Here is a 17,853-nt window from a genome sequence, read left to right on the forward strand (position 1 = left end):
GGGTGGTGGTGGTGGTGGGGGGAAGCGGCAGCTCCCGGCGGAGCTGCGAGTGCGGGGGGACAGGGAGAGCCCCCGGCCGAGCCCCGAAACAGGCCGCGGTGCTTCAGAAGCTGCATTGCGAGGGCGGAGAGGGGCGCACGGCCCCGCAGCAGCGTCAGCAGCACCCAGGCCCCACGCGTGGCACGTGCGGGGGAGGCTCCGGGGGGGCCCAGGAGCCCCAGCTGCTCCCCAGGGAGAGCTGCCCCTGCCCGGCCCTGGCCTCCAGGGCAAAGGCAGCTTCTCGGTCAGCCCAGCCCAGCATCAGCGATGCCGCGGCTCCGCCGAGCCCCGAGCATGCACGCTTGGTGGCCGTGGGTCCGGAGCCCCCCCCCAGCACAGCCGTGACGCCGGCGCTGCCCGTGGACCACGGCTGCCCTGGCTCCAGTGCCGTGCTGCGCCCTGGCACTGCCACCCTTCGCTGCCGGGGCGGCAGATGGCAGGACACGCTCATATCCTGGCTTCCACCCCAGCGCCCTGGCACGGGCCGGGCTGCAGGCAGAGATGTGCGGAGCCGCCCTGTGCAGCCAAACCAGCTCCTGGGGCCAGCGCAGCCCCAGCAGAGCCGCCCCCGGCTCCTGCGTGGCGGTGTGCGCCTGGCRGCAGGGCTGGGAGGGCTGCGATGCGCATGGACGGGACCTTGCTTGGCCTCGACGCGGGCAGCCTGGCTCCCTCCCGCCTGCGCTCAGGGGCCCTGATGTCCTCTAGGGCGAGGGGGCAGAGCCTGCCCCACCTCAGCTCCTGCCGCCGGTAGACGAAGGTGCGCTGGGAGCAGAAGCTCCAAGCAGCTCAGAAACGGGTCCTCACGTAGCCATAATGTAGCCACGTCTCCAGCCCCGGAGAGGGAGAGACCGCCAAGCGCAGGACTCGGAGCGCCCTGGCCTGGATGGCTGCTTCCAGCCAGCAGTGATCGGAGGAGAGCAATGCCAACAGCCTCCCCGGGATCCTGAAATCTGGTTTGGCAAYCACAGGAAACCTTCCAACCCCTCTGAAAGAAGCACTTCCCCAGTGGAATGGGCAGTTGGATGGAAGGAAGAAGGGAAGGAAGGCAGCAAGCAAGGAAGTTGCACTGCATGGGCTAGATCTCCGTCTCCAGCCCTGTAGACACCCAGCCCAGGGACACGCAGACAGCAGGCCCGGCCAAGCGGCGCTCAACCTCCGTGGGCAGGTGCTGGTGGGCTCAGCCGGAGCAAGCCTGCTCCCGCGCGACGGCTGGCGGCAGTCCCACGCCAGGCTGCCGTGACCTGGGGATTCGCTGTCCCTCATTAAAGCACCGTCCTCTTTTTTGAAATGTCAGTTCAATAAATAGCTGCAAAGTATGGAAACCAGTGCCTGGTCCAGAAAGCCATCGATTTGAACCTAGTATTTCCTGCTACATGGGGATAAAATACGAGCCCCAGACCTGGAAAAAGAAACAAGGAATGTCTGTTTGGGGAATTAGGTCATGTGTAGCCAATGTATATTTTATTAATTCTGGCTCATTTTCAGCCTAAGGAAAGCGAGCCATAATAATGATTAATTGATTCCCTACTAAAGACAATATATTCCTTCCTGGAGGTTGCATATATCTTCAGAGCAAGTCTCTCATATTGCACCAGGTGTTGGGAAAAGAGCATCAGCTGCAGCACACCCCACCTTGCTGTGGCCCGGCCGTGCTGCCAGGGAAGGGGTTCTTGGCTCTTTGGGGCACTGCTAGTCCCCTTAGCATCCCCCGTGGCCAGCGCGCCTGGGGCCAGTCCTGCCTGGGGGCTGCACACCCTGGCCCCCCGGAGCAGCTGCCAATCTGTCTCATTTAAGGGCAATTCGCTGGTAAACTGTGCTGCCGAAGTGCACAGGCACCTCTCGACCGCAGCAAACCTCAGGAACGCCAGCACGGGGAGGGAGCTCTAAGGAAGGGGCTTCTGAAACCTCGCATTTTCTCCCTGTGTTTCAGATGCTCCCTCGAAGTGGCAGAGGGCTGCTGTTCTTGCAATAGAAAACCTGCCTAACTCTGGCCGGGATCTCAAATCCCCTTGATCGATGGAGGGATTTGTGGTGCCTGCAGTGGTTTGCCTGAGAAGCTCCATTATGGCTTTTTCCGTAAAACCAGTGTAAAACCCGCATAAATTATAGAGAAGACCTGCTAATCTGGTGTATCCCCCAGGCTTGCAGGATGTATGCCTGGCACGGCAGTGACCTGCGCCTTCAAAGCTCGTTGAAAATTCCTTATCCAAAAAAAAGACAGAGGAATTACTGGTCACTGGCAATTCTGATGACTGGAGACTCTCTGGGTTAAGTCTGGGATAAACACGAAGCTCTCAAGACAGCTCCTTGCTGCTCCGAGACAGCCGCCAGGGATCTGCACCAGGAACAGAGCCCAACCTGGGGGTTCCTGTATCAATAGGGATCCCAGAGACCTTTCCAGCACATGGAAGAAACGCAGCCGCCTCCGGGGCTGAGCAGGGCAGAGGTCTGCATAAGGGCGTTCGCTAAACCTGCTCCATGGAGGCATTCACTGACCCCGGATCCAGGAAGAAGGGGACAGCAGGTTTCTCCCTCAGTTGTGCATCAGCGAGGAGGCCACAACCACTGACGAGCAGGTGCTGAGCCGAGGCTGCCTGCCCTCATTTTGGGGAAGCACATAACCCCCCCCTTGGCATTTCCCATTATTAATGGTGCACTGAGTATGTATCACCAGGCAAAGGAAAAACACTGCAGGAAAGGAAACACAACCTGTCTACACAAGTATGTCCAGGGACTTAACTTTTTTTAATGAGTAGCCCCTTTCTTTAGCAATTTCCCTTTCGGTGAAAATTATTCGTCTGACAAAGTTTTAATTTAACATTACCAGGGGCTGGAGGAGTCTCTGCAAGGGCAGCCAGGTATTTGCTGGTCCTGTTTGAAGCTGCAGCATTGATGGATTGCCACCTGGACTTCATTTGGAAGAGGGACCGGGGAACCGCCACGAGGAGCATTAGCGATGTCACCGGCACGGCATCTCGGCCCTCATGCCTTGTGGCCCCTCTTCCTCGCGGGCCCAGCGCTGCACAGTCATGGCTAGCCCCGCTCCCTTGCAGACATCCAGGAAATCAAAAGTCAAGGGGAAAAAAACAAACCCATGAATGCGAGGCGCACAGAGGTCATCGCTGCACTGAATTAACCAGTCTTGGTCTGCCTAGCATAGAGTCAGCTGCACCCACGCGTCGAGCGACGGCTGGCCGCGCTTGTGCACGCAGGGGAGCGCTGGGGGCCGCGCAGACCGGCCGCGCCGGACTGAGCCGGATTGAACCGGACTGAACCGGCCCGGCCCGGCCCCCCGCGGAACCCCGCGCGGCGCAGCGCAGCGCAGCGCCGCCAGCCGCGTGCCCTGGGCGCCCCCCGGCGGCGCGCAGGCGCGCTGCAGCCCCACCCCTCCCGGGGCCTGCTGGGAGCCGTAGTCGGCTGCCTCCCGCGGCATGCCGGGAAATGTAGGCGCTCACAGTCACGCGGGGCAGCTGACAGCCGCCCCCGCCCTCCCGGGGAACGGTGACAACGCGATGCAGGGCGGCGCGCGCAGCCTTATGGGGCGCGTAGTTCGGCGGCCCAGGGGCGGCGGCGGCGGCGGGCGGCGCGCGGACTCCAAGTCCCGTGGCGCCCCGCGCGGCGCGCTCGGGGCTGCGGCGGGGCGAGGCGAGGCGGTGCGGTGCGGCAGGCGGCCGGGCCGGGCCGGGCGACTCAACGGGCCGGGCAGGATGTCGCGCCAGGCCGGCCGCGGCACCGAGAGCAAGAAAATGGTAACGGCGGGGCCGCGGCGCCCGAGGGGCCGCGATCGGGGCCCCGATCGGGGGTCCCTGCGCCGCCCCGGGGGGGTTAGGCCGCGGGGCCCCGCGAGGGCAGGCCGGGCCCTGCGGGGGTGACAGGCCGCGGGGCCCCGTGTGCGGGCGGTCGCGGGCCGCAAGCCCCGGAGGAGGCGGCTCGGCTCGGCTCGGGCCGCTCCTGAGGGGGCTGCGCCCCGTTAACATCCCTCCGTCGCCGGGACCCGCCCGGTGGGCCCTGCCCCGCACCTCGCTGCTCTGACAGCGCCGCGATCCCTCCCAGGCGGCGCCTCCAGCGCCTTCCTCCCATCCTGGGTGTATTTCCCCTCCACGGCCCTTGTGCCGGCAGTGCGGGAGCGGTGCTGCGTGACAGGTGCGGTTAGGAAAATGCTACAGCCTTTGAGTGGGTTTAGCTTAAATACCCAGGATCTGTGGTGGTTCTTGAAGTGAGCACCTGCCACATACATGGCAAGGCAGGGAGCTGCAGAGAGCCGGAAAACTGGCTTCTGAATGCCTCTGTTTATGGAAACGCCACATACTAACTTCACAGTCCAAAAGCACAAGCTTTTCTTGCGTCTCTGTGTTTTGTTATCTCTAACCCTATCCCGAARTGCGAAAGCGACGAAGAGCAAAGCTAAAGAGCGCAGGTCTAGTCCTAGGTCAGAAGAAATGAAATCAATTCATTTTTGATGCAATGTCAATATTGAAATTGTGAATTAAAAATAAAATGCTTTTTTCCCCTCCCTCTTTGGCCATTTCTACCTAAAGGTGTCCAAGGCAGCTCCTAGGATGTGACAGTGCATTCAGGTGCTCACTGGCTAGTTCAGACTCACCAGCAGCTGGACAGCAACCCACTACTGCCTTCCCTCCTCACCACAAGCTGATCCTCTTCTAGTGTGGACAATGATTTTTGTTTAAGGAGTTGGTGTTATTTAATTAGCTTTCAGGCATTTTTATGGCCACAACATGACAATATGGCGTTGAGACTATACGCTAAACTGCAATGCAAAAAATATAACTAATGGAAAGGCTTTAGGCACTTTAATTCCATTAGGCTGGCTGAAAATGAAGATTTGATTTACAAAAATGAATTTTGAACTTTTCTTTGTTATAACAATTCAAAGTTACCTAAACAGCAGCTTGCAGGGAATTACTATGATCACTGTGGGGTTTCTTGTACACTTTCAGACTGGTAACAGTAGGTGAAAGCTTCATGGCTTGGTATAGGAAATGACAACATCTTGGACTGGTAACGGCTGGATTTTCTCCATCCATTCACCCCCTACTCTCTCCAGCTGCCATCTTTACTAAAATTACTTAAATCTTTAAAAATAGCATAACCTTTGTTGCATGTCTGTTAAATTCTCTGCCAAATATCTGACTCTGCTAKTTGAGTTAAAGGAGACTTCCACCTTGTCATTCTTGAGTAATGTAAATTTAAACAACCTTTATCTTTTCAAGATGAAAGTAGAATTGTAAGTACTAAACATAAAGAATATGTGTCAATTCTTTAGATCTAAAATTAAGCAAAAGTAGCCAGGAGCCTGACTGGTTCTTTTCATATGCCTAAAGTCTCTTGGTAGCTAATCACTGTTGACCTCATGAATTACAATGACAAGATGGAATTCCCTGTATCTTCTAACAAACCTAATTCCTATTTGTTGAATGTTGCAGTTTGGGAGTGATTCCTTCTTGTGTTTGTCTTGGCTTTGTGTAAACTTGTTCAGAATGAAGTGTGATTAGTGTTGTCACTTAACTCTGATGTTGTCTCTTTTCCCTTCCTTTCTGCCTGCCTGCTGCTTTCATTCTGTAGTATTGGTATTTGCCATTCATTTCACCTTCTGCATCTATGCATCTCATGGTAGGTGATAGGCTTTTAATCTGAGATTAGACTTTCTGTAATGTTTCTAATTGCTAAAACTGAAAGCAGAAGTAAAAACTGCATTAAAATGGCTTATTTGCCCCTGAACACACTTACTTCAGGTGCTATGAAAAACTAAAAACTATTGTAGCTTTTTGTTTTGCAGCATGTTAATGATCATGTAAGCACTGGTCTGATTTAAGGACTTCCAAGAAAATGCTAACTGAGACATACTTGATTCAGATTCAGGAAATGTTATGGTAGCGGCTGTGAGAAGAGGCAAGTTCCCTCGTATCCTCTGCAAATCTGGCAACCATGTAAAGAAAGGGCAAGTAATTTTGATCCTAGCCAGGCACAGAAAGTGGGTGTATACAATACAAATCTGCTGGTGTACTCAGTCCTGATCTGAAGCAGTCCTTGCTGTTCCTGTTCTAGGTCTGATGAGCTGATTTAAGTTTATTGTGGTAAATTGTGTGGCTAGATAACTTTCTAAGGATCAGATTGGTATCACTTTTTCATGGTAGAAGAATGTATTAAATCTATGAATGGATAAGCATTTTTTGTCCTGTTGAACGGAACCGTAAATGGAACTTAACAGATGTTGCCCATTTGCAGTGCATTTATGAAACACAGGCTACAGAAAGCAGTCTGAGCCATAGGCTCTTTCACCTCTAGGGCATTGGTTGAAATAAATTCAGGTCCCTGGCAACTGCAAGTTGTTGCCATCCAGGAATTATTCAATAGCATACGTGAAATGACTTGGAGGTGTCATTCCAGTTCTCTTGGGAAGTGCTGATTATGGCAGAGAGACACTAATTGACAGCTCAGTAGAGGAGCTAAGAATGGCTACAGAGTGTGAACAGCCTTCTAGCCGGCCTCTTCAGGTCAGATTTGGTACATGTTAATGGGAAGTGCTGTGTGTTTGCGGAGAGGGAGGGAATGAAAGTACTCGGTTGTTCCTAATCAAAGGAGATGTTCTTTTTCAAATGAGATTGAAGTTGCCTTGCCAAAATATGAACTGGGAACTCTGCTTATGAAGCAGCAAATTCCTCTGAGCCACCAGGTTTCTGTTCCCCCTTTCCAGGCCAGCTGAAGCAGCGCTGGACACAGACACAGGAGTGCTCAGTCAGGTTTTTTTTTTGGCTTGTGCTAAATCGCTTTTGCCTCTATCTAGAACTCGGAGCTCTTCACACTGACATATGGAGCTCTGGTCACCCAGCTGTGCAAGGACTACGAGAATGATGAGGACGTCAACAAGCAGCTTGACAAAATGTGAGTAGATCTGCTGCAGTGGAGCCCTGTAGGAACTCAGGTTCACAGTAGACCCATCTATCTATCTGTTCTGTTGTCTTTTAGCTGCTCTGAGAACAAAAACTTGCAGACTGAGTTTTATTTAATGTTGATATTTCCCAGAATTATTATTTTTCCACAATATCTTCTTGCATAAATGTTGATTGTCTTTCTAAAGCTGCACAGTTCTGATTCTGTAGCTGTTGCTCTTTGGTACATTGACAGGGGTTACAACATAGGCGTTCGGCTAATAGAAGACTTTCTGGCCCGGTCCAATGTGGGAAGATGCCATGATTTCCGTGAAACTGCAGATGTTATTGCAAAGGTAATTGTCAAAGCCCAGCTTTGCCAGATTGTTAGCGTTGGTTAATATTTGTTTGAGTGGCATAGCCAGTGTGTGTGGGCTACTGTATGTTCTCACATAGAAGTTTCAATGGGATTTTAATATGGAGTGAGATGAATAGTGAGAAATGTATTCTAAAGTATATTTGGTAGTTATTTAATAGCTGAGTTTAGCTAGCTACTTTGGAGTCAGTTTGAACCTCATCTGGAGTTCCTCATATGTCCAGAACCCAATAAAATCTAATTCCAGTGATGTCTGTGGACATCTTTCCTTGAGGAAGACCTTCTGTATCCCTTGGTTTTGCTTGTGAGGAAAGAGTATTTGCAGGGCTGTTCTGAGATTAAAAAAAAAAAAAGAGAGAGAGAGAGAATTAGGCCCCTGACTTTTGCTGACTGGTGGGAATTGGGAAAAAGGAGTGGTGTTTTCAAAACCCTTTAGCATTTTTTTTGACAAAGATCAAAGCAATACTGTGACTTCATGGGTCATGTTCTTGTTCATACTCTGTTTAACATAACAGATAGCATTTAAAATGTATTTGGGCATCACTCCAAGCATCACCAACTGGAGTCCTGCAGGTGATGAGTTCTCCCTGATTTTGGAAAATAACCCCTTGGTGGACTTCGTCGAGCTCCCTGACAACCACTCGTCTCTCATCTATTCCAACTTGTTGTGTGGAGTGCTGCGAGGTGCCCTGGAAATGGTAAGCCAATGTCTCTCTTCTGTTGAGACAGAGAGGTCACAGAAATCTTGACTGTGAAGTGGAGATGCATATATGAGTAACCAAGATATCAGCAGATACTTCAATGTCTGGTCTGTGTTTGTGACTGCTGGGTTTGTTTTGGACTTGAAATTCATAGCAAGGAAAGAGCAGAAATGGAGATGTTCTTTGTTGCTGTTGCATATAGCAGCCATGACTCTCAGAGGTTCTGACGAACCCCCATCATCTTATGACCCCAAGTACAAGCACTAGTATCTCCTTGGATTTTTGTGGAGTTTCAAAAACCTCACTTTGTAACTGATATGAATCCTAGCTGGGAATTTGCTGGAGCAAGAGGAAAGCTGTGTCTTGCATTTAGGAGTCTATATAGCCTTGATAGTCTTGCTTAGCTGAGGTTTTTGAGAAATATGCGCAGAGCAGCAGGACACATAGCTCTGAGTGACAGGGTTAACTGGGGTCTTCGAAGGGAGTCCCAGTTATGCCATAGGAGGTATGTTGTCTAGGCAGGATGCCCACTGTGCCATAAGCAACCAAAGGCCACAGTGTACAGGGAAGATGTGATCTGGAACACTAATTAGGGCTTCCCTGGAACTCTGCATCGCATGTCATGTCCTTTGAGTCCTTAAGCTGGTGGTTCATGATCAGACGGTTTCTAGGGAAGCTGCTATTATAATGGAGGTAACAGCTCTTTCCTCTTCCATCACCTAGGTACAGATGGCTGTGGATGTAAAATTTGTGCAGGACACATTGAAAGGGGACAGCGTCACAGAAATAAGAATGAAGTTCATCAGGCGGATTGAAGACAATCTCCCAGCTGGTGAAGAGTGAATTGCAACCCAGTCTCCCTTTGGGACTGGAGGGGACCGGCTGGCTGTGAGCGTTAGCTTTCATCACAGATCTGTAGGGATATAGTGTGCTTTTATCACAGATCTGTAGGGATATAGTGCCCCTGTACATTCAGACTGACTCACTGACTGTTTAAGATGTTATATTCTTCTACTGTTACTTCCATCTCCCATAGAAGACAATTGTCTGGTTGCTGTTTATTTCACAGGTTCATTCTGAAGCTTTTTCCTAAGGTGACGTCTTTTTCATATCCCCCTGGGGACTCTTTCTATGCTGTTTCTAATTGTGATATTTGGTTGTGTGAGAACTACTGCTCAAACTCTAAAAGAGCTTCAGTCTGTTCAAATCTGAATCCAAGTTTTATAACTAGAATGGGAGATCAAGCTATGAGTTCCCACTGAGTTTGTTAAATGCTGTTCTTAAAAAGAAGTTGCTAAAATGCATTCTGACATAAGTGCATAGTATTTCTGTAGACCAAACTGGCTTTCTGTAATTGGTTCTGAAGTTACTAGTAAAATGCAAACTTGATCCTAAGGGGTGATTTGTCAGAGCTGTTTCAGTGCTTGGCGTCCTGTCAGGGARGTTCCTTCTCGCAGAGGGCAATGGCATCCCATAGCGCTGGCAGCCTCAGGAGGTCTGTGCTGCCTGGGCCTTTCTGCCCTTTCCCTTCCCCCAGAAGTGTTTCTGAAAGCAGACTCAGCAATACCATTCTCTAACGGGATGTTGTTTGTGTGTTGGTCTCTTCATTCTCCTCTTGGAGGGCCAGTAAATTGTATGGGAAAAGCACTGAATATTTTAAATGGAGAAATGGAACTGGTGGCTGAAATGCCTTTGGAGTTCTGCAGTGTGTGCAGCCTTGGGCCTGTTTGGTGGGTTGACAGAACTGAAAACTGAAACTCAGAATAATAATTGGGAAGTGTTAAATGCATTTCAGCAAACAGAGTCTATTCTCCTCTTAAATACTACACAGTGTGAAGGGGATGCCAGTGTATAGTCTCACGTACATGTTTAGGCTAAACCACAATTTTCCATATTATTTGAGTTGGCAAAATACAGCAGTCTGTAATACCTGCTGCTGTGTAGAGTAACTRAATACACAAAGTAATGTTATATCTCAGAACCCAAGACATTGGAAAATCCTTTTGCCACCCTATTCAGCCAGAAACCGCAGTCAGACATTTAATTCTCTAGTCACTTTACATAGCATGAAGGCACAAATCCACAGGGATAACTAGGAGCCTGAAATCCATAGTGCCCATTGACTTCCACAGGCACTAGTGGCTTGAATGTCTTTGTAGGTTTACGCCTGAGTGTAAGGTGCAAGAGAGAAAGCTGCCGTTTGTGCCATATGTATTGGTGGGAGTAAGGCTACAGACCTCTTGGGTCTCTCTAAAGTGAAATACCCATTCCTGTAAGTTCCTTCTTTGTTGTACTTGAGAAGTCCCGAAGAATTCACRCTGCTTTAGGCCAGCCTGAGTCTGCATCTGGGGCAAACACTGTCCCTCTTCCTTGGAGGGGATTAGGCTGAGGTGATTAACTGAACTCTACAGTCTAAGCCCATTTCGCTAGGGGAGTTATGATTAGGTTGTGAAAGGCTTGAAATGAACCTCTGAGCTGTGACCATTCTCATTAGTCCACCTGCTAGTAATTTAGGTTTGTCAGGGAATCCAGGTTATTTTCTTGAACGTTGAATCATCTGGACTCTGGATGGCTCAGCCAGTCTCTTTTTTGCCCAGATGAATCCCTTTAGGCTGTGTGTTCGGATGCCCCCATGTGATTTGTTTGTCCTGTAAAGGGGCAGTGAGTCACTTTAAAAGCGGTCAGAGAATTACATCAAGAAACAGCTGTGGCTAATGTGTTTTGGAGGTATAAGTGCTGTGTGGTCACGTTGCAAAAGTGCAAAAAGATCAGTTGTTTCTCATCATTGAGCATTATAAGTCATTTTAAGGATGCATTTTAAAAGCAATTACATTAAAAGAAATCCCAGTGTCAACTCTTTGGTTTCCTTTTTTTTCTTTTTTTTGTGTGAAGCCTGTGCTGTTGTAGGAGGAGCAGTTGAGCAGTGTGGGTTTGCTTCACTGCCTTGGGCTGGCAGGGTGATGGGAGTGCAGCACAAAGAATGTCTGGCTGCTGCCTTGTGTGAAAGCGGTTAACTGAGCGGCTTGAAGGAAACCTGCCCAATATTCAGCGCACGGAGGRATTGTGGCTGAAGGGAGTGGTGTACAGGGGCTGATCTGGAGCGCTGGGAAACCAGACAGGCAGTGTTTGCTTGTTTGAGCACTGGCCTTTTTCTGCCCCCTGAATATCCCTGCATGTACATTAGCAGAGACTCACTAACTTCAACCTAAGGCAGTCTTTTGCAGGTCTGAGCTAAGAAAATGCTATTCGTACTGGAGAAAAAAAATCATCTCGACATCTGTACCCTCTTCCTGAGCACTGACTCTTCGAGCTTGGTGTGGGTGCTGCTCCACAGCTGCTGCCAGCCGCGTGGTGCTGTGAGTGTGAGCGCAGAGGCAGGGAATGGAAACTGCTGGCTCTACAGAAGGAATTTCAGCTTTCCTTTCTTGTATAAACCATATAAACACTGCCGAGGAGCCTGCAGCGCGAGAGAGCACCCGGCATGGCACACCCTGCCTGTGCTGAAACGTGCCGGTCGGCCTCCCTCCTCTTCCGTAGGGGCCTCCTGCGGCTTTGCTCAGCCCAGCCTTTCTGCCTCGCCCCTCCTGTTGCGCTGCCCCGGGCGCTGAGCACCCCCAGGGCCTCCTGTCAACAGCTGAAGTGATTCAACACCAGTATTCTGGGCAAAATACAAGAGGGAAGTTCAGCCCCTGTGAGTTGTTCCCTGGAGGCGAGCACCTGGCTCCTGGCGTTAGCCGGTCCCCGGTGTTTTGTTATCCGGATCTGATCTCCATTAGCACAGAGCAGTTAAGGGTTTAAAGCCCCGGACAAGCTCCGATGGCCTGTTCTCATTGTCGGCGTAATGCTTGTTATAACACTGCAGCTCCCCTTTGCTCGCAGGCGGCAACGGGCCCTGGTCCAAGTCAAACACCACCAAATGCCAGGTCTCAAGTATGTTTCCCCTGTAGATTAGGAAAACTGTGAGGAGCCCCTTAGCCTCGCGGAGAGGCTGTGTCGGCCTCCTGCCGAACGGACACAGACCGCGGAGAGCTACCAGCCCGGACCGAATTGGGGGAGCCGGGGCAGGGGAACGTGCCCGGGTTTGTTCGGGAGGAGACAAAGCGTCTCCTCGCCACCCGCCGGTGGGTCGGGGCTCAGCCCTCCGGTCCCAACCCCTGGGCAACAYGGCAGAGCCCTGGCCACGGTTTGCTGCGCCGCTCGTCACAGCCTCCCCGTCAATAACCAAGAGCTGCAGGAGGGGAAGGACACGCTTTGTGCTGGTTTGGAAAGGGCTGCGGGCATGCACGAGGCGCCGCCGCTCCGACACTGCCGGTGGGGAGCCGCTCGGGTCCCTTCCAGCAGACAGCCAGGCGCTTGCACTCATGCGCTGAGCAGGACCGTCCGCGGGGCAGCTGGGGGTCTCCTTCCCTCTCACGCAGCAGAGAAACCCTGAGCGGTCTGATTTTTGCAGCTGTGGGCAAATTACATTGCAGGTATGTCTCCGGGGGGTGAGGGAGGGATGGCCTAAAAAACTGCCTTCAGCAGCAGATGGAGGGGATGACAGCGCAGGACAAACCCAGGTGGGTGTCCGGGAGCAGAGCCAGCTCGCACGTGCTGGCGCAGGGCAGCACTGGCAGCCGATGCGGTGAGATCTCGCAGCAGCGAGGCCGCTCTTGGGGCCTTTCGCCCGGGCTCTGGTTGCCTCCCCACGCAGGAAGGCCACATCTGGCCAGGACCCGGGGAAGCGGTGCCGGCAGAGGGTGCCGAGAACTCGGCCAGCTCCAGCTCCTTGCAGGTACTGGCGCTTCTCAAACCGCCTCCTACCTGGCCCTTCGCAGAGGCAGCCCACGTCTCAGGGGGCCTGAAGAGCATCACCACTTACAGCTGCAGCCCTCCGCCCCTGCGTCTCCGTCCTAGCAGCGTTTGTAGCTGGGAGTAGCAGCGACTCAGGCTCATCTTGTGCCTGTTCCTGCTGTGACACCACGTCTCTGCATCCCACCAGAGTTACTTGTTTTTAATTTCGCGGCCTCTGCTTGCAGGTTGCAGCACAATTAGGTGTTAAGCGCCCACGCTGGGCCGGGGCAGCCCATCCTCACGTCGCACAAGCTCCTTTTGTTCGGGAGAGGGTCCCCGCGGGGAGCAGCGGGGCTTAATTGCACCGGGTGTTTTGTCCATTAGCCCTGGGGCTGGGAAGGGGGTTGGCCTGGTCCTGTCGGAGATGGGGTAGCTGGAGAAAACGGCTGGTAAATCCTGCTGCAGAAAGGCTGGGCTTGCTCCTCGCCTCGCCGGTGGAGCGTCCCGTATTCCCTGTGGCCGAGGCACGTGTCAGCTGCACAGCATCCCCGGCTGGCCCCCAGCCCCGGAGGAAGGGGAAGGCAGCAGCTTTTGCAATAAAGTGGCTTTTCTCTTTAGCTGGAGCCAGCGAGCATCACGTGACGCCTGCCCGGCTGCAGCAAGAACCAGGTCTTGCCAGCAAGAACAGCCCCAAACAGCCTTGAAATGCACCCAGTGTCTCCTAAAATAACCTCTGGCCAGCTGCTGTCATGGGGATGCGCCCAGGCTGGGCAGCCCTGGGGCAGGTGTGGGCCAGCCCCCGGTCACAGATCCACATTGCCTCCTCGGTGACGTTGCATCCAAAACGGGGTTATTTTGCAACGGCGGGCTCGCGCCAGGTCATTTTCCCTTCTTCGGCGAGCAGGAGAACGTGCACGCCTCCCTGGCTGCCGCGGATTATGGACTCTTGGTCCCGGCCCCCCGAGGAATTATAAAGTTGTGCAGTAATTTGCTGGGGCGACTGGGTCAAAAACAGCCCAGACCCTCTGGAAGAACAAAAAGCAAAAATTGCATTAAGTAAATTGAAACTGTCTACTACCAAGTAGCTCATTGTAGACGAGGGAGAATATGCAAAAAGCTCTGTTTGAAACCTACTAAATATTACCATGTGCTGTTTATAGGAAACAAATGGAGAAAGGCATGCTGCATCAATAAAAGCCTGTACATGGTTGGAGTTGGACTAAAGCCTTTCCACGGCTCTAGGTTATTGAATACCCTCCGCTTTCATGTAGTGCCAGGCCTGACCCCTGGACACATACCGCGAAGGGGAAAGTTGACTTGTGGGAATAATAGACATTCCTGATGAACAATTTAACCTGGCAGGAAAAGAGGCAACTTTCAGCTCTTCATATCTCCGCGTGATATTAAAAATGACAATAGCAACATGTAGACAAGAGAGGGGGAGAGGGGTGAGGGAAACGGGGGGGCTGGAGGGTTTAAAGGCCGGTGGTGCACACCGCCAGGGCGTCCCTGTGCCCCCCTCCCTCGAGGAACATGTGCAAATGCACATTTCCCCCCAGGAAACGCTCGGGGCATTTACTGCTGCTGTTTCTTGCTGCTGTGGGTTTGGCTGCAAAGGGTGGGCAAGGTGCTGCACCGGCCGGGCWCGCCGCTGCCGGGGTCCTTTGCTCTGGCTCCTGCTCTGCTCCGGCTGCAAGCATTTCCCCAGCTCAGAAAGCCGGGACTGGCCGGGCAGCCGCCCTGGGCTCCGTCCCGGTGCAAAGCCCCGGCCAAGGGTCCAGCAGCAGTGCCAGGTGCCCGGGGAGGGAGGTGTTTCCGGAGCGGTGTCCTCACGGCAGGGGCAGCTTTCAGCCAGATGTGCACGGCTGGGCTGCGGGCGCTCGCCGGGGCCGCGCAGCCTCGCGGCCGGGACGTTGCACCGGCGGCAGCGGCTCCTCATCTCGCCGGCCCCAGGCGGCCCTGGCAGCAGCGACGGGCTGCATCCGGCTTTTAGCACTAGCAAGATCAACACCTGCCCGATCGCTGCCAGCCCAGCAGTGGGGCCGGGGCCGTTTTCCCCCCCGCGGATCCCAACTCTGGAGCGCCCACGTGCCAGCTGCTGCAGCCGTGCTGGATGTCTCTCCGCGGAAACGCAGGGACGTGCCGGGCTATTCGCCCCGTGGGATGTTTATGTTGTAATCGGATTTCTGCTCCTCGCTCCAGCACAATAAACAAACCCCGTTTGGACAAGCAGAAAAGTCGAGATTCGCAGCGTGCTCCCCGGGCCCGTTGCCGTTCGGCAGTGCGGCCGCGTCCCCTCCGATCTGCAGAGAGCCGGCACCTCYGTCCCCCCGGGTCTGCGAGGGGTCCGGGGCCGTGCACGAGGCAGCCAGGCTGCAACGAAGCCCTGTGCACCCTCCTAATCTAAAAGGAGGGCGGTGGTGATAAATATTTCCAGTATGATATTGTCCCAGTTGGATTCGTTTCTCCGATTTATTTTCTCTCGCCAGATTTATTGCACATTTTGAACTACTAGTCTGGACTTTGAAGTATTTAGGAAAACAACAACAGCCTGGACTTCCTTGCCACGGGAAAACTCCACCCTAGGCCCAGCCAAGGCGYTTGCCTCTCAGAATTCACATTTCTCCTCATAAATCAGTGGCTTCCACCCCCTCAAAACAAGGAAAAAGAGATGCCTCTGGCTATGGTTTCTCTCAATCCCTCTCTGCCTGCGCAGAGCCAGCCGTGCTCCGCTCTGTCCGTCCGGGCAGGGAAAGGCTGTCCGGTGCTCCGCGTGCTCCTGACTCCTGCATCCAGCTGTCCAGCAGCGTGGGCAGAGGCAGCATTCTTCCAGGGAAGCATTTTCTGCTTATGCAGAAATTCAGTTGAAAAAAAAAAAAAAATGTTGCTTTTCCACAAGGTATGCTGATGTGAATCCAAACGGAAAGCGGTAATATTTCTTCTCCAAAAGCTTTCTTGAATTCTGCAAACCAGGAACGCTTCGGCTTGCTGTTTTCAGGTTTGTTTTGTTTTTCAGTTCTCTTCCTCCTCTTTTAGCGCAAGCTTTCGCTCCCTTTTTCTCTTCACGAGATAAATGGTAGAAGAGGGGAAGGGGCGAGGGCTGTCCTGCGGCTGGGCCGTGTCCTGGCGCCTGCTGGAGGCCGTGGGGTTAATTTTATACATCCTCAGTGGAYGATCCAAGACCAATAACCCTTCAACCCAGCTCTTGTGTTATCCTTTGCGCTTGGCTCTGGTCTCCTCCGGGCGCACCACGACTCCCAGACATCAGTCTGTCACTTCCCAGCATGGTCTTTTTTTCTGCTGTTTTTCGGCTCTTAGTATTTTTCCGGCTTTTATCCTCTCAACTACCATTAACAATCCGGCCGGCGCGGGTCACCCAGCGTCCTCGCGTGCGCAGAAGCCGAGCGCCCGGCGTCGCCTCCTCCGGGCTGCTGCCGGCTCCCGGCGCGGGACCGCGGTGGGGATGGGGCGACGCATCGCGCTCATCCTGCTCCCGGTCCACCCTGCCCCGGGGCTCCCGGCCAAACACTGCCAAACGCTCTTCTGCAATAAAATAATGAGTCTGCTTTTAATAATATTGCCACCTCCGGCCACCTCCTCGCCCTGGCAGCGATGCTGCGCTGAGAGCCAGCGCCCTGGGACCCTTCTGCAAGGCGAAATAAATACAAAAAACAGGTGCCTGGAATAAGATCCCGTGGAAAACTCCCCAAAACAACGGGACTGAAACCAAAACTGAGCAATTGCATCAAGTTTCAGGGATTTCCGAGGCAGGCACCCTTCCGCAGGCTGCGCTCGGTGCCGGGAGCAGTCAAAGGRCAGCCCAAGGAAAGGCACTGCGAGAGCTATAGTTAAATGCTGTTGCTACTGTTCCAGGATCTGCTTCCACTAACGTTCACCATTCCGGCTGCTGCTGCTGCTGCTGAGCTCGATCCYGGCAGCAACTCGGCAGCCGCGCGGCCCCAGCGAGGGTCGGGAGGAGTTTCGCAACCACCCTGCGGTGAACAGGAGTGAAACGGCAGCGGGAGGTTTCCCAGCCTGATCCCTTCTGCATCGTCACAGGCCAAGCCGCCCCCATTCAGGGAATTTTCACTTAATTTGATTTATTGCTATTTAACACAAAATTCTAATTGCTGACTCAGATATTGAGAAACACAAACAATTAAAAATTCAGGTAAACACCTTTCCTTTCCCAGACTCAYCTTAAGCCAGACTCCTCGCTTCCCCTTCCTAGTCTCAGCTTCCYGTGGTTTCGCCCCGGGTTACGCTCAGCCCATTGCAACTCCCTCGGCAAGGAGGCAGTAAGACACCCAGGACCCTGCACGTCCCYGAAGGAGGGAGGTGGGATTCGTTCCCATTCAGCCCCCGGCACGCTGTACTAAGGTCTCCCCCAGGAGACACCAGCAGCTCACGTGTTTCTCACATGCCTGCAGGCACCTGAGCCCCCTGCGAGGACATCTGCGTGGACGCATCCGCGTGGACCACGATGCTCCGGCTGCCTGGGAACTCTGCAGGGCGAGCCTGGCCCYRTGTCCKGGACACGCTCCTCTGTGCACCTGCRCTACTGTGCACGATGCRTCCAGCCCCTGCTCCCCACCAGCCYGATTCACTCTGAAATGCCCCRTTGCCATGGCAACAGGCWCAGGAAGATGCATCRAGGAGCTACCCTCACTCYGAGCCCCGGTTCCSTCACTGGAGGCCTCCCTGGGCCAGGGGAGGCCAGAGATGATCCCCTTCCCCTGGCAGGGCTGCCTGGAGCTCTGCAGCGTTCAGGGGCGTTTGGCATTTCTGGGCGAGGGAACGAGGCTCCATTGTTCCTCTTATTGTTCTGCATTTCCAGAAGGGGACAGACTGCCTCCTCCCACGCACCGACCGGCTGCGGAGCAGGTCCAGGCGCTGGAAGCTAACAGGCGCCTTCGCCGCAACACGCAAAGCGTTGGGCGAGTTGCACAGTAATGAAAAACACTCCCGCTTTGCAACCAGCTCTGACCACAGCTGGGCGAGGATGAGAGCAAGCCCGGCACGAGGTCCCCCATGTGGACCTGCAGTCAAGGACAGGCTTTTGGGGGTGGGACAC

At 53.4% G+C, this 17,853-nt stretch overlaps 1 protein-coding gene across 2 annotated transcripts; it reads left to right on the forward strand.

Annotated features, from left to right (window-relative positions):
• The first annotated feature begins 3,681 nt into the window (after positions 1-3,681).
• On the forward strand, positions 3,682-10,860 carry TRAPPC3 (trafficking protein particle complex 3). 2 transcript variants are annotated; one of them, XM_026086002.1, is made up of 5 exons: positions 3,682-3,788; positions 6,845-6,942; positions 7,186-7,285; positions 7,821-8,003; positions 8,730-10,860. In XM_026086002.1, exons 1-5 carry the CDS (start codon positions 3,747-3,749, stop codon positions 8,847-8,849), a joined length of 543 nt encoding a protein of 180 aa, XP_025941787.1. In that variant the 5' UTR covers positions 3,682-3,746; the 3' UTR covers positions 8,850-10,860. The 2 variants fall into 2 exon arrangements, with proteins under 2 accessions (XP_025941787.1, XP_025941788.1); XM_026086003.1 differs by lacking the exon at positions 3,682-3,788 and adding an exon at positions 4,210-6,554.
• Positions 10,861-17,853: the final 6,993 nt, after the last annotated feature.

The sequence above is a fragment of the Apteryx rowi genome, unplaced genomic scaffold (assembly GCF_003343035.1).
Source record: "Apteryx rowi isolate R43461 unplaced genomic scaffold, aptRow1 scaffold_68, whole genome shotgun sequence".
In the NCBI taxonomy this organism is placed as follows: domain Eukaryota; kingdom Metazoa; phylum Chordata; class Aves; order Apterygiformes; family Apterygidae; genus Apteryx; species Apteryx rowi.

Bases quoted from the DNA above. Each gene is read 5' to 3' on its own strand.
- TRAPPC3 (XM_026086002.1), top strand. From the start codon at position 3,747: ATGTCGCGCCAGGCCGGCCGCGGCACCGAGAGCAAGAAAATG. The intron at 7,286-7,820 runs GTAATTGTCAAA...TTAACATAACAG, and splicing joins CTGCAGATGTTATTGCAAAG to ATAGCATTTAAAATGTATTT. The intron at 8,004-8,729 runs GTAAGCCAATGT...TCCATCACCTAG, and splicing joins TGCGAGGTGCCCTGGAAATG to GTACAGATGGCTGTGGATGT.